The following is a 14,900-nucleotide window of genomic DNA, read 5'->3' on the forward strand; positions in this document are numbered from 1 at the left end:
CCTAAGTTTTTTTCCCAACCCTATGCAACGTATTATGTGTTGAAAAAATGATACAAGATTCATTAAGTTGTTTCTAAATTGGTTTATTATTATAAATAAGGTCTCTTATATTTTCATTGACTCAGGTGTGATGTGGCATGCGGATAGGAGTCTCCATTACTACTTGGACGGCATGGACATGGGGAAGGCGTGGTTTGTCCCGCATCTGAATATTTACGCTGTTGTCGATCTATATGGACAATGTACACAGGTAATTCAACATATTAAAATGTTTTCGTTAAATAATTCATATTTTTATACATCGAAACAGTGGTTCAGGTAACACTGTGTCATATTATATAATATAATATCATAATATTTTTATGATATAAAGCAGCAACTAATTTACTGTAAATGTGTATTAGGTGACCATCCTGCAGAACGAAGAGCGAACGTTCAACTACAATGGCTGTCCACTGGCAGATAACCCGTTTATTGGTCTACCGAGGATTTTGGCAACACCGCCGCCCCCATATTGGTATGTGTTACCATATCATAATATATAAATATATAAAAAATATTGTCTATAGGTTTTTTTTTAATAATAATCTGAAACACATGATAAATAGATTTTTCAAAAATGCAAAATACGCATATTAATGTATGTCTATGTATACAGGAGTTTCTCAGAATATTGTGGGGACAATATACGGCTCTCTCACGAGTACTCTATAGCCAGACGCATGACCATGGACCCTACCGGCGCGCTCGTATTCAGCTCTGGACACTTGGCCGTGGGAGAGATATTTGAGGTTTGTATCCACATCATAAATATTATGTATATTTTTATTATGAAACATTCATTTTTCCTCTAAACAAATTATAATCACACCACAATTTAAAAATCTCTTTTACAAATGAGTTTAGAGCTAGAATGAAATTTTATCAATTGCGAGTGTTTGAAAAGCTTGTTCGCTAGCTGTACTGAATCGAAATATATCGAGGAATTTAATATACATCACTTAAAATAACAATTCTTTCAGCTTCTACGTATTACAAAACCTGTAGTTATTTTTTTATAAAATCACGCCTCTATTTGAAATTATACTTTTAGCTTAGTTACAAAAAATTTAGCTGCCCTATTTTTTCCCGTCCCTCCTACAAACCTAAATTTTTCAAAGTCATATAATTCCACAGATAAAGATAACGCACTGCCAAGACACGTACGCGGGCGGGTTCCGTATGGGTGTGACCGATATAAACATATTGAACGCTCACGTCAACAGGAGTCTGCCGCCGTCCATCATCTATCTACCGCACTACACGGCGTATATCGATGGTTAGTTATTAAAAAAACCATACATTGTATGGATTTTTTCAAACAAAAAAAAAAAAAAAAAATGGTTGCCTGTAAAGTCGGTTTTACGGGCGAACATTTTACGTGACAACGTCTTTTTCTCAGTAGAATATTTATTGATATGAATATTATTAAATTGCACAATAGGAACAAGGAATTGAATGAAAATAAGAATTGCACAAATTTTAACTATAGAAAATATATTTTGTTTATTAAAAAGACAGAGACAGAGACACAAGCACGCGCCGATTCAATGCGCCTAATTCTCTAGTGCTGCGCGCGCGGCGGACCGATCATAGTTCGGTGACTCATCGTAACGTTACCGGGCGTTACACTTTTTCATGAGTGCCTCCGAGCCGCAACCTAATTTAAGACGTTGTCACGTCAAAAAAAAAATAAATAAGTAAAGAGGAGTCATCTTGTCCCATTCGGGATAATGATTGATAGCTTATTGATTGCAATTGCATTTGATAAAGTAAGCAATCTTACAATTTTTACTTACGACCAAGTAGCTAGAGCAACAAAACAATAATACTAAATAATTTTAAACATTGTCATACAGGTAGGTACATGAAGTACACGAAAGCCGGCAGCCGCGAGCACGATTGGCGCGCGATATCGCCCTCCTTCGAGTGGCTGAGGCCCGGGGACCGGGTGGGCCTGAAGAAGACCGTGGACGGACGCGTCGTGGTCTACTACAACTGCGAGCCAATGGACACGGCGTTCGAACGGGTGCCCGACGTGAGTGGACCGACCAACCGACTGACTGACTAACTGACTGACTATCTGGCTGGCTGTCTGGCTGGCTGACTAGCTGACTGACTGACTGACCAACTGACGTACTGACTGATTGACTAATTGATTTAATTATTACGCAACATAAATAATCGAACTTAGAGCAGGATTGAAAAGGACCAGCGGAAGGGAGAGCGACTCAGCATGTGCGGAAGCTAAAATGCCAGTATCTGCGCTGATTTTCCTGATTTCTCTTTGTATAACTCCGTACCAAAAACTCTATATACATCACTTTGCTTAATTTTCTTTTCATTTACAGTGTCGCGGTCGAGTTCATTTCAATAATATCCACTAATATTTGCCATTATCAAGCCTGTTTACTAACCTAAATTAACTTTTCTCGGTGAAGGGTTACTGACTCTACATTATTTATAACTAAATATATATCTATCTTATACGTCACAACATTAAACATTTGATCCATTTTATTGGTCGTTGTTAATTTAAGAAAATGTTTATAACTATCCACATTTGTAAATTTGTGTCACTGAAATGAATTATTATTTATAGAAAGTTTACGTAGTCATGGAGTTGTACGGATGCGTGTACAAGATACAATCTGTGAAGAGAGATAACGTAGTGGTGTTGCCACAGACAAGTAAGTTGAAGATGTGTAATGAAAAACCTAAATGTTTTTTTTTAGTTTAAACTGAATTGAGCCTTTCTTCATAATCTCAACAACTCTAATGGTAGAATCAGTTCAATACCAAAATTAACCGATCGGCTATGTATATCCTATAGCTATTTATCACTAGCGATCCGTGATATATTTATACTCTCCATGAGAATCTTTATTGTTCCTTAACAATTACGCTAAAAAAAATCCAATTTTGATCTTGCCGCCGAATATTACGTTCAGCAATACATTTGGCCATAGACAGATAGATAGATAACTCTTTATTTGCACCAATACAAAAAGGACATAAACACTCTACACAATTACGCACAAATAGGCGGCCTTATCGCTTTGATAGCGATTTCTTCCAGGCAACCTTAGATCGAGGATTAGAGTTTACGAGCTAAAAGAGGTTGATGGTGCACAACACCAGAATTATTTATCAAAAAAAAAAAAAATTAATAAAACCATTGGCCATTTGTTTTTATTTACATACGACACGTAAATTATCTTAAGACTAGCGTTCGTGGTAATATATAGCCTATAGCCTTCTTCAATAAATGGGCTCTCTAACACTGAAATAATTTTTCAAATCAGACCAGTAGTTCCTGAGATTAGTGCGTTCAAACAAACAAATTCTTCAGTTTTATAATATCCCTACTAATATTATAAATGCGAAAGTAACTCTGTCGATCTGTCTGTCTGTAACGTTTTAACGTCTAAACCACTGAACCAATTTTTTTGTAATTTGGTATGAAGCTGGAACTGAAATTGGGAAAGGAGATAGGATAATTTTTATGGCGAAAAAAATGGTAGAAGTAATTGAAATAGGGAGATGAAAGCGATACAACCGAATTCCACGCGGGCGAAGCCGCGGTCGGAAAGCTAGTTAGTATATATAAGATAATTAGTCCAATGTGTAGTTCGACAAACGCCGTGTCCACAGTACCGAACGACACGTCGCTGTACATAAAGCCGACCACCGAGGTGGAGCCGGACAACGCGTGCGAGAGCTCCAGCGAGACGGACGCGAGCGTGTCCGCGGCGAGCGTGCTGCCCGCGGAGCGCCGCCGCCGCTCGCCGCTGCCCTACACCTTCCACTACGTGCACGGCGCCAACATACGCCTCTGCAGCTCCGGTCAGTTCACTTACTGCGGAACGATAGAGAGACGCATTTTTCCAAAGGCCAAAAAGTGCCCTGTCACTATCACTGCAGTGATATAAGAGATAGTCGAAAGGGAGCTAGTGGGTCGTATGACCGTGAATATTTGTAGACACCTTACGCCTCTGCAAATAGATTGCAGACTTTTAACGATTAGGGATATAGGAAGGGGATTGATAAGGGGAAGAAGGGCTTTCCTTTGAGAATGGGGCTGGGACTGGAACTAGGAGGGTAAGGAAAAGGATTTGAGCCTCTAGTATAGCTCAGGGAGCGGTGAGCGATTAGGGTAACGACTGGAAAGCGTTTGGTTAACATATAATTCTGGCTCCAACTCTCGAACACCACAAGGTACCTTCCCGGGTGCGGACTGGCCCCGTTCGTGCCGATGAGTGCTCGAATACCAAATACAATTGGGTTGTTGGTTATGGACATATGGATGGATGGATGATTCGATGAAATGTTAATGGAATTAGCGTGTTAATTGATTTTTTTTTTATAATAGATACGGTAGCTGTACGCACTTCGGGGTATCAAGATGCGATCGCAATAGTCAGCCAGCCGCTGAGAAGGGGGCACAGTTTTAGAGTAAGTTGACCTTTATATTCGGACGCTCACAACAACCACAATATCATCTTAATCGGTTTAATGTTATTTAATTTCAATTCATTGAAAATATGTCGCCCTCGAGTCGTAAACGAGTCGAGTGTCTTATAATGATCAATTTCATTAGAATGTATTTTCTCAAAGATATGTTTATGATTTGTAATTTATTGAATTGAAATGATTATATGAATGATCTTGTTTTTTTTTTATTTTATCTGAATCGGTTTATAATGTAATAAATATATTTTGTGAACTCCATGATTTAAATATATGTTTTAAAACACAGATTAAACGAGGTTTGAATAAAGTTTACTTCATAAGGCATTTTTGCTTATAACCGAAATTTGTTGATTTTATTAGAGACACGAAACAAAAGACAACGCTACGCTTATATAAAAAGTGGGCGATTCTCATCAGTTCTTTAAATAGACGTGATAGTCACTTTCATATTTCACGTAAATCTTTGTTATATTCATTTTATCTTCTAATAATCTGTGTTTTATACGACGCGTGCACTGCGAATGTATAACTTGCTGGCGAATGTTATTACCTATTCTGAATGTTTTATCTGCTGGCGAATGTTTTACCTATTTTAAATATGTTATCTGCTGGCGAATGTATTATTATTATATTGTGTTATCTGCTGGCGAATGTATTACTTGGTATATAATGTTAAAATGAAAATGTATTCTGTGATGCTGGACCAGGCGAACAATCTGCCAAAAAGTCATTTTCCTTGCTTGATTCCTATGTTGTTTCGAAAATATTCTGTGTTTCGTAACATAATCTTGTGTCCCTCTTCATTAAGTATGTTAGATAGTTTTGTATTCTTCAGTCCGAAAAATATGGCGCCTCATGTCTTAAAAATGCGCTTTATGAATTGTAGGTTAAGTATACACTTAAGGTACATAGGATGATGAGTACATAGGATGTATACTCTAAATACTTAGAGTATACATCCTATGTACTCTTCGCCATCAATAATTATCATACAAATAAAATAAAATCAATTCACTAACGTATAGGTGAGTAAGAGATTTGTAAACAAAACAATATATCGTTCTTTGGAGCATCGAATTAAGTGCAAAAACAAAACAATGGAATGGTTGTTGCAATAGCGTTCTGTCCGCTCAAACGTGATAATGTATTGGTCGATTAGTTTCTTGGTTGTTGTTCTATTGTAGGCATCGTTGCTATACATAAAGGAGAGGTCATAATACTCTTGAGGTCATAGACTCCAGTGCCAATCAGACAGGAGATTTGTCCTAGCGTGTATACTGGTAGATGAGTCAGATAGCATCATGCTAAAGGAATTAATTACATTTTTTAAGGCAAATTATAAATTAAGTTATTATTTAATTATTTCAATAATATTGAATTTAATACACACCTGTAATATTAGGATTTTTAGACAGCACTTCAATATAGATGCTACGTTGGTAGAGGTAGTTTGGTGTTGTATCGCAGTTTGGGTTGTTGTTGTGTTGTAGGGTGTTTGGATGTTGTTATATTGTAGGGTGTTTGGATCGGGTCATCTTGTAGGTTGTACATTGGGTAAAGGTTGATTTTGATTGATTCGGTTCATAAGTTGTCAGAAATAATGTTCGGTTGTTGTAAGGCTCAGCTAAAGGTTCAGAGAGCTATTAGATCACACTTGTGAAGACAATCGATATGAAAATTAATAATGTAAGAATATTTAACCTAAAATGAAAAAATATATATAAAAAGAGTCAGAGCTCTATATACTACGCCTCTGCTTTGATCTGTTTTGATGTACAATAGAAAAAGTCTGCTTGCTTAACGTTTGTCTTATTTACTAGTTTTTATCTAGAATATTTAGTGTCTATCTACTTCAGGTCGTTAAAAATTATAGTAAGTCTAAGTTGAGTCTGAAAGCGAACTTGTATCAGACTGTTGCATATTGTTTGCATTGCAGATATTGTTTTCTTTGTCAAAGTAAAGACATTCAATCTACATTTATCGTTGTAATTGGCTCATGAAAACAAAGAACAAACAGATGTTGTTTTGATTTATTTAAATAAATATTTTAGTTTATTATAGTGTTGTGTCCTCTCACATGTAATTCTATAGGTCGATCAGTTGTTCGGTTGTTGTTGGTAATCTTAATAAAAGGAACATACAGGTAGTCAGAGCTATATCAATAACTTTGATGTATCTAAGAATCAAGTAAGCCTTTGGTTGAATCATACATAGTTTTATATAGATTGCTCTTGAACAGTATACATATATATATATATATACTGTTTAAGATATACTGCATATATATACAATAATAATGTCATAAAATGTCGATAGTAAACGTCGTCCATAAACTTATAGTTAGGTGACAAGTCCGGCATCACATATTGCATTGCGAATGTATTTAAATCACTTGAATTCTAACATTTGGTTTGAAACCAATTGTTGAGTTCTTGTGCGCACCCCAAAACCATTGTTCCAACATACTACAACACACAATATACTTACATGATTACTCACACAATTACGTAAATATATACAAATATATATATCACATACACAAAGGACTAGAATTAGAATAAAAGGTGTAATTATGTGCAATTTAGAATTAATTAAGAAGAAACAATTTGAAAGATGTATGTGTGTGGCGATGCTTAAAAGGTAGTTTGATTGCGATGGTATGTTTTTAAGTTAATATTCACTCGGTATAGCAAATAAAAAAGTCAAAAGCCAATAAGCAAGCATTAAAGTATTTAAGAAGGCACTAAAAGTAACTCAGTGTGTTAAAATCAACGACGAATTAAATAGAAAACCCATAAGCAAGAGTTTGTAAGGCGGAGTTGAAAGCAACAGACTGTGTGGAAATCAACACCAAACCAAATGAAAAGCCCATAAGCAATACTAAAAGTATTTTTAGGTTAGGTTAGGAAAGTGATTGTGTGCTAATTCAATCATGAATTAAATGGAAAACCCATAAGCCAGTCACTAAGAGGGAGTTGAAAGCAACTGACTGTGTTGGAATCAACACTAAACCAAGCGAAAAGCCCATAAGCAAATATAAAAGTATTCAAAGGTGGTGAGAGTCACTGTGTGTGCTAAAATCAATGACGAATAAAATTGAAAACCCATAAGCCAGAGTCATTAAGACGGAGGTGAAAGCAACAGACTATGTGGGAATCGACACCAAACCAATCGAAAAGCCCATAAGCAATACTAAAAGTGTTGTTAGGAGGTGGTGAAAGTGATTGTGTGTGCTAGAATCGACGATGAATTAAATGGAAAACCCATAAGCAAGAGTTATTAAGGCGTAGTTAAAAGCATCAGACTGTTGGAATCAACACCAAATCAAGAAAAAAAGCCCATAAGCAAAAGTAATTATTAATTTGAAATGCATGTGTACGTGTATGTAATTTTTTTTGTGTGTGCATTCATTGTGTAGTTACACTTTCACTAAGATACATAACATCAACGCAATTTACAATTAACAATACAGAACAAAATAATTCCCGACATAGTACAACCACATTGGCCCTATCTTTAACCACACATATACGGACAGACAGACCGACACTTTTCCAACTTTCCCGTTGTTTTATGTGGGAACAATGTTGAATTCGCGTTGCGAACGTATTTACTGTGTGGCGACGGAGACAAGACCTTGGCGAAACCGTGAGTTGAAATAAAGTTCTTCTTTGATTTTATTTTTTATACCACGTTATAAGTTACAATGTATGCAAGTCCATGGACATTGGGAAAAAGTAACTCGATTGTTTACACCGGTTTAGTTTACACGTGACAATGATGCTTCGCTTCTATTGGTTATATAAATTGTATATTGCAACCAATGTTCAATCTATATCGTCACTGAAACAACTTCGACGTAACTTATTTCAGTGGTCACTTTGCATGTTGGCATGCTAATAACTAGGTGTTGGTAATCCTATCGAAAAGTGTGTAAAATAAACGATCGTACTGGTTAAGTAAATCGGCACTTACCTTTATGATATATTAATCTCACAAAAACAAAATGCAGGCAAGTTCAATGTTACGAACATGTTTGGTTGTGGCCTTGACTGAAAAAGCAAAGCTCTGAATAAGCGCCCATATCTGCAGTAAATCCCTAATTGTATTTAAGAGATCAAATAACCATTATAAATAAGCAAGTATGCTTTATGTTTTGCCATTATCGAATACAGCAATGTCTGTGTAATTATAGATATTATATATTTAAATTAGATATCACTTATTGATGAAATTATTACGATATTGAGATTTCGTAATGCCCGTTTTTAATTACGATTCAGCTTTTATTTGACTTTGTTTTTTTTTTAAAGTCGTTTCTATAACAATTACCTAAGGTAATTAAATGTATTTCTGTTGAGTAGGATTTAAGTTATGGAGCAACTCTTGACCGTCCATAACTTCTTGTTAATTTTATTTATTTATTTATTTATTGACACATCATATAAACTCGGCGCGTGTTCTTTTGATTGAAATTGGATTGTCACAAAGTCGTCTATCTAGACCTAGTTATTAGTGTGTCAATGTGTATAGTTTTAAGTTTTCTTTAGAGTATTCTTAAATTTGAATTATGAAATGCATGTTAGTTACAAGAGAGGTAAGCACTTTCTTTATGACGGGATGCATTGATATCTAAAGGGAATTTTTGTTCTTTCTCAAACCTGATCCCCAAAAGTACTACCAAGTAGGACGGAGGAAGCTTTCTTGCAAGTATAAAATGTATTTTTTAAATTATATTGTATATATGAAAGTACTAGCTTTTGCCCGCGGCTACGCACGCGTTAATTTGTAATAGTTTAATAGATGTTATACATGTAAACCTTCCTCTTGAACCACTCTATCTATTAAAAAAAACCCTATCAAAATCCGTTGCGTAGTTTTAAAGATTTAAGTATACCTAAGGAAGGAGAAAGCGACTTTGTTTTATACTATGTAGTGAAGCATAAATACAATGCGACATATTATGTTGTTATGATTATTTTACTTAAGTCCTGCGATTTCGTATCCAACATTCGCTTCGCAAATTATACATGTCATTGCAGATGCAATATTTCGGCGAGCTCATTGTTTTTTCCACATGACCTCTAATATTTGAAGACATTGTTCGGCCACTTGGTAATTGCGACGGTCCTGCGTTTGCTACAGAGCGTTTGCCTTATCGCAATAAGTACAAAAATAATGCAAATATTACATTTGAGCCCTGTTCGTATAGTTCCGCGTGGACAAAGTGGACGAAGAGTGGCAGGGCAGCGTCGCCATTGGAGCAATAGCGATACTGCCGTCGGAGAGCGTGCCGCAGTGCGCGATGCGGCTCGACCCGGCGGCTTGGGTGCTGAACAGTGAGCTGCTGTACGATGGGACCTATGTGAGTGTTATACGTGTGCACAAATTGTACGGCCTAGGGGATTCTTTATCTGGGGTATGCTTCCAGTTCGATGTTGAAGTTAAATGGCAGAAATTCTAGAAATACTCGAGTACAAAACCTGTAAGAAATTCCCGTTTTCCACGATAGCTGAGCACACCGATGGCGGTCGAGCTAGAAGACGTGAACGAGCAGTCGGTGCTGACGCTGCACTTCCGCTTCAACAGCGACCTGGTGGTGGACCTCGACGGGCGCGTGCTCGGCATCATCGGCTCCGTGTCCAGGCTGCACAGCCATGTATACCCGCTCGTCGACTTGTACGGGAAAGTGTGTCAGGTTGGTGTCAACAGTAATACCAGGGGTGTAATAGCGGAAGTTTTTATGGTGTTGTTTTCAGTGAATTATTTTGTAATTACACGAGGGTACCATAACATATGACTCGATAGTTATTTTCGAAGACAATTGATGATTTCGATTATATTATTACCAATGTTATACTTACAATATTTCCTTATAGGTGTCGGTTCTGCTGCATCCGTACTCTATAACCAGTGGAACATCACTCGACTTGCCAATAATCGCCGAAAATAGAAGAGAGGAAACCTTAGCCGAACTTGAACTTGAACAAGAGAATACAGAATTGAGATTCCAAAGAAGAAATCGAGCACATAGCCAGAACAATTTGATAGAAGATTTTGAATCCCCACAACCTGGCTCTAGCCTCGAAGTAGATCTACCAGACAACGAAGCCAGAATGGAAACAGTGCACAATAGAGTCATGCACCAGAGTCTTATCCTACCAACAGTAGATAACAAGGACCTGGAATATAGATGCGTCCAGAAAAGCCACTCCACGCACAACTTCACCACAAACGAATATGATCTTCTTGACCTCCGCCGAGCTTTCCCTCAAAGTAGCGAAGACAGATTCTGCGACACGAACATACAGCACAACGACCGATACCCAGAAGCCAGTGAATTGGATCTAGACAATGAGATTATGGACGCTTTGACGTTAGAAACTGGCAATCTGCCTGACTTAACTGAAGAACAATCGTCTTCTTTGGATGAATCGACGCGCCGTGACGACAGCTCAGAACCATTGTCCGTGGAGAACTTGAACTATTTAAATCGCATTCTGTGCCTCGATCAGGAAAATGAGAGCAGTCTCGAGGCGGAGTGGGAGGCATCCGGCGAGGGCTGCGAACATTTGCACCTGGTGCTGAAATACTGGAACTTTTTGGTGTTGCCGTACCCGGAGTTGCGGCGCGCAGTTTCGTGGGGGCAAGTCAAGTGTTATTGCACCAATTGTGTGCCGGATGCAGAGCCACCGTTTGCTGGTGAGTTTGATTGAAACATATTGTATGTGGCTGATTTAGCATAACATATCATAAGGAATTTCGCAATATAATAATTTTGTTTATTTAACGTCTTTTAGCAATAGCTAATCGTCTCCCGTTGGCCAAGCAGCTGCTTTCTCACACAAAAAATTCTGCCCTACTAGACCGCTATTTTCATCACGTTTAAATTGAAATATTCCAATCACTAATATAATCTATATTATTGATAGACCCCCACATTTAGGACTAGATCATATATCATATATAGGAATATCGCAGTAATGTTGGTTGTGCGCAGGCTGGGTGCGCATCGAGCGCATAGACGGCGTGGGCGCGGCGCGGCGCGGGTTCTGGCACGTGGCGCGCTCGACGCTGGGCGCGGCGCAGGGCGCGCGGGGGGCGCGCGCCGAGTGGGGCGGAGCCGCCGCGCGGGGGGCGGAGCGCCCGCGCTCGCTCGCCGCCGCGCTCTCCACCGCGCTCGCCGACATGTGAGTACATATCAGCGTACATTACGTGCATCGCCGCGTTCTACATACATTCATTTACAATCTTTTCAGCGATTACTTACTCGTATATATATGCCTGAAGATAAAATTATGGAAAAATATTTCGAAACCGGTTACATCTCAGCCTGCGTAGACATTCCATTACTGACTAGCTAGTCTACTAGCTTATTATCATATTTCATGAACCGTATTGTACATGGCATTGCGTCGACTGCAGGCTAGACAGGTGTAGCCAATACACATTCTCGCTTGCTGCGGATGTAGATCAACTTATTTCAATGAATTCGTGCATTGTTTTTCTATTTTTATATTTATTTCAACGACCAATATAATGGATTTTGTTTATAGCCAACATTATAGTTATTTGGTTATTCATACAAGAACATATCACATCTAGAAGAATTTCATTATTCTACATTGACAGTATATTTCATTGGTATTAGAGTATTTTATATTTTCTTCCTTACTAACCCAGCTGGTGTCCTATTGCTTTCGTTTATCTACCCATAACTCTGTACCTTTTTATTTATGATATTGCAACACTCACACTGACAAAAACTGACTGTCCATGAGCCGACTTACAATCAGTCGGTATTTTATTATACTTACAGATGGATGGACGAAGAAGGGAAACCGCATCAAACTGTTTTAGCCATAGAAATAGATATTGAGTAAGTAGATTTTTAAATTTTCTTTTCGATTTTTATCTGTACAGTATTTTAGTGAATTGATTTAGTTTTTCTTGTTAATTTATATAGAGTTATTGTAGATAATAGTTATGTCAAGAAACACGGAAAGAAGTCAAAAGTTTGAAACGGTTAATGACCGCTTTTATTGGATAATATGTGCAGTTAGTTTGGTCGTTAAGTGATGAACAATTATTGATATGAACAAATAACGACAGGACATGTCTTATTATTCCAATAATATTGGATAAATCGTCATGATTGTGTAAAAAAAAAGTTGTGCTTTTATGAGTTGTATTTACGACTAAAACTGTGAAGACAAATCACTTGTTTGACATATTATTTGGTTGCCATTTCGCTAAGTGTGATAAGAGATATGCGTTTCATTGACGTTTACAAAAATACGAACAATACCAAAAGCACAAAATGACCAAATTTGTGCAGCTTTTTATATATCATCTTATCATCTTATAAATACTTGTTTTTCTTATTAAAATAAAATATTTATTGTTTTCTGAATTTGATTTTCTTTTTAATTTCATGACATGGCTCGCTCACGCTACTGTTGATATAAATCAGTTTATCCCTATCATTTTATAATTAATTTCTAATAATCACATGTATGGGTATATTGGGCACTAGGCCAATTTTCATTTGACATTTATAAAGACATGCCGTTGCTTCCTACCGATATTTATTTATGTACGTGAAAAAAAATTAAATTTAAATATGCTATCCGGATCATTAATGACTATGTAGGTCATATCTGAATGATCTGAACCTTGATCATTTTCCATTACAGAGGCAACGAAGCAGAGAAAGACAGACTCCTCGCGTTCCTGATCTACATGAAGTCGCACGTGGTGTTCGTGGAGGACAACCCGCCGAGCCTGGACGAATGACTGCCGACCAGCTGGCTGACCCCCGTCGCGTGCTGAGCCCACACGGTCGCAGGGGCCCGCTTGCGCTGGACACGGCCCCTGCTCCTTTGCGATCTTTGAGTGTAGCGGTGCGTCGACCAGTATAAGTGACCCCTGAGTTGTTGTTGCTAGTCATAGAAGAGTTACATTAGGGATCTCATTGGATTGGTTCGGCGGCTAGCCTACTTGATTTTTGGGACATTTCAAAGAGTTAGCGTTGTTGTAAAGGTTAGTCGACCAGTCTCAATGGTCCCGTGTTGTGGTGCGTTTGTTTTAAAGTATAAGAGATGATGTTTGCGGCAGGGGTCAAGATATATTGGTCGCCGTGCCTCGTAGAGCATTGTGATACGTATAGGGGTTAATATAAACGGTCGGTCAACCAGCTGTTATATTATGATAGAGTATTTGTATAAGAATGCTTTTGCATGGAACTGTATAGGAGTCGTTCTGGCTGACCTGTATTTGCGTTTATATTATTGCAGTACTTTGTAATGGAGGTCAAGCTGGTTTATTTGGGTCTTAAAGCTGGTATTGGTACAAGCAAGGGTTCAAGTTATGTTGGTTATTAGACGTTAAGTGACGTTCACAAATTATATCCTAGTCTATTAAACTGAACGTTACTATCGTTGAATAGTATCCTTTATAATGTTTTGAAATGTATGATCAATGTCAATGGAGAAGCGATTGTTACACTGAATAGAATGTACTAGAGAGTTGTAATCTGAAAGCCTTCGCCATTCTGTTTGCCTTTACCGTAAGAGAAGGAATTATTGTCTATAATATAACAGTGTTTAAACTTAAGGTATATAATGTATTTTCCACGAACAATTAATGAGAAAATGTATTATAACGGTCGAATTGCGGTAAAGGTGCTGCGTTTAGGAAGGAATTCTTGAAAACAGAAATGTATCTTGCATCAAATGAAGTATAAGTCAGAGCCAAGATTAACTAATTTAATCGGTTGGATTGTGTATAACGTATGAAGATACAGCTCGTTTATGGGTGCTTTTAGAGTTGGAGAAAATTGGTCGTTATTGTAATGTAGTAAGATCGTATTTTCTGATTCGATTATAGGGGGTCGAGGTATGATGGCTGGGTCTTAAGAGATACAGTACTCATCAGTGAGGTTTCCATGTGTCGATATATCAACGGCAAATTATAATGAAATTACTGTGAACGGAAAAGGAATATATCATACTCGATAGACGTTATATAATTAATAGAAACTTCTAAAGCGTATATGAAACAATCGTATATTTGTTAGAGTTAGAGTACTTTCAATTTTACTATAGTATGTAGGTCGGAACTATTTGTGTAATCCCTCCGAAATACTCAATGTGAGATCGCGCTTTTAATTTGATATAAATATTATTTATTTATGTCTCTGATATTATATCCTGCAATTATATACATTTAGCATATGTATTTGTGTCAATATCGCGCTTGTTGCAAGAACTACTAGGCTGATTTAATGAGTTATTTTATTTGTGTCTGTAGGAATAGTAGATGTTGCTTAACAAACATTGTGTTGTATTCAGGTGGTATTTGACTTCCATATGGTCTAGTTGTCACTG

The 14,900-nt window shown here is 37.4% G+C and overlaps 1 protein-coding gene across 2 annotated transcripts in view; it reads left to right on the forward strand.

The window, feature by feature from the left end:
- LOC119835441 (neuralized-like protein 4) overlaps positions 1-14,510 on the forward strand; it is a 30,970-nt gene extending 16,460 nt beyond the window's left edge. For both annotated transcript variants that reach the window (XM_038360258.1, XM_038360259.1), the window contains exons 18-31: positions 126-250; positions 405-517; positions 659-791; positions 1,177-1,318; positions 1,899-2,077; positions 2,642-2,729; positions 3,694-3,885; positions 4,412-4,494; positions 9,725-9,877; positions 10,025-10,210; positions 10,392-11,214; positions 11,513-11,702; positions 12,332-12,391; positions 13,209-14,510. In XM_038360258.1, coding sequence (XP_038216186.1) covers positions 126-250; positions 405-517; positions 659-791; positions 1,177-1,318; positions 1,899-2,077; positions 2,642-2,729; positions 3,694-3,885; positions 4,412-4,494; positions 9,725-9,877; positions 10,025-10,210; positions 10,392-11,214; positions 11,513-11,702; positions 12,332-12,391; positions 13,209-13,308 — 2,567 coding nt within the window. In that variant the 3' untranslated portion in view covers positions 13,309-14,510. The remainder of the gene's footprint in view (positions 1-125; positions 251-404; positions 518-658; positions 792-1,176; positions 1,319-1,898; positions 2,078-2,641; positions 2,730-3,693; positions 3,886-4,411; positions 4,495-9,724; positions 9,878-10,024; positions 10,211-10,391; positions 11,215-11,512; positions 11,703-12,331; positions 12,392-13,208) is intronic.
- The last annotated feature ends 390 nt before the right edge of the window (positions 14,511-14,900 follow it).

Source organism: Zerene cesonia, chromosome Z (genome assembly GCF_012273895.1).
Source record: "Zerene cesonia ecotype Mississippi chromosome Z, Zerene_cesonia_1.1, whole genome shotgun sequence".
NCBI classification, from domain to species: domain Eukaryota; kingdom Metazoa; phylum Arthropoda; class Insecta; order Lepidoptera; family Pieridae; genus Zerene; species Zerene cesonia.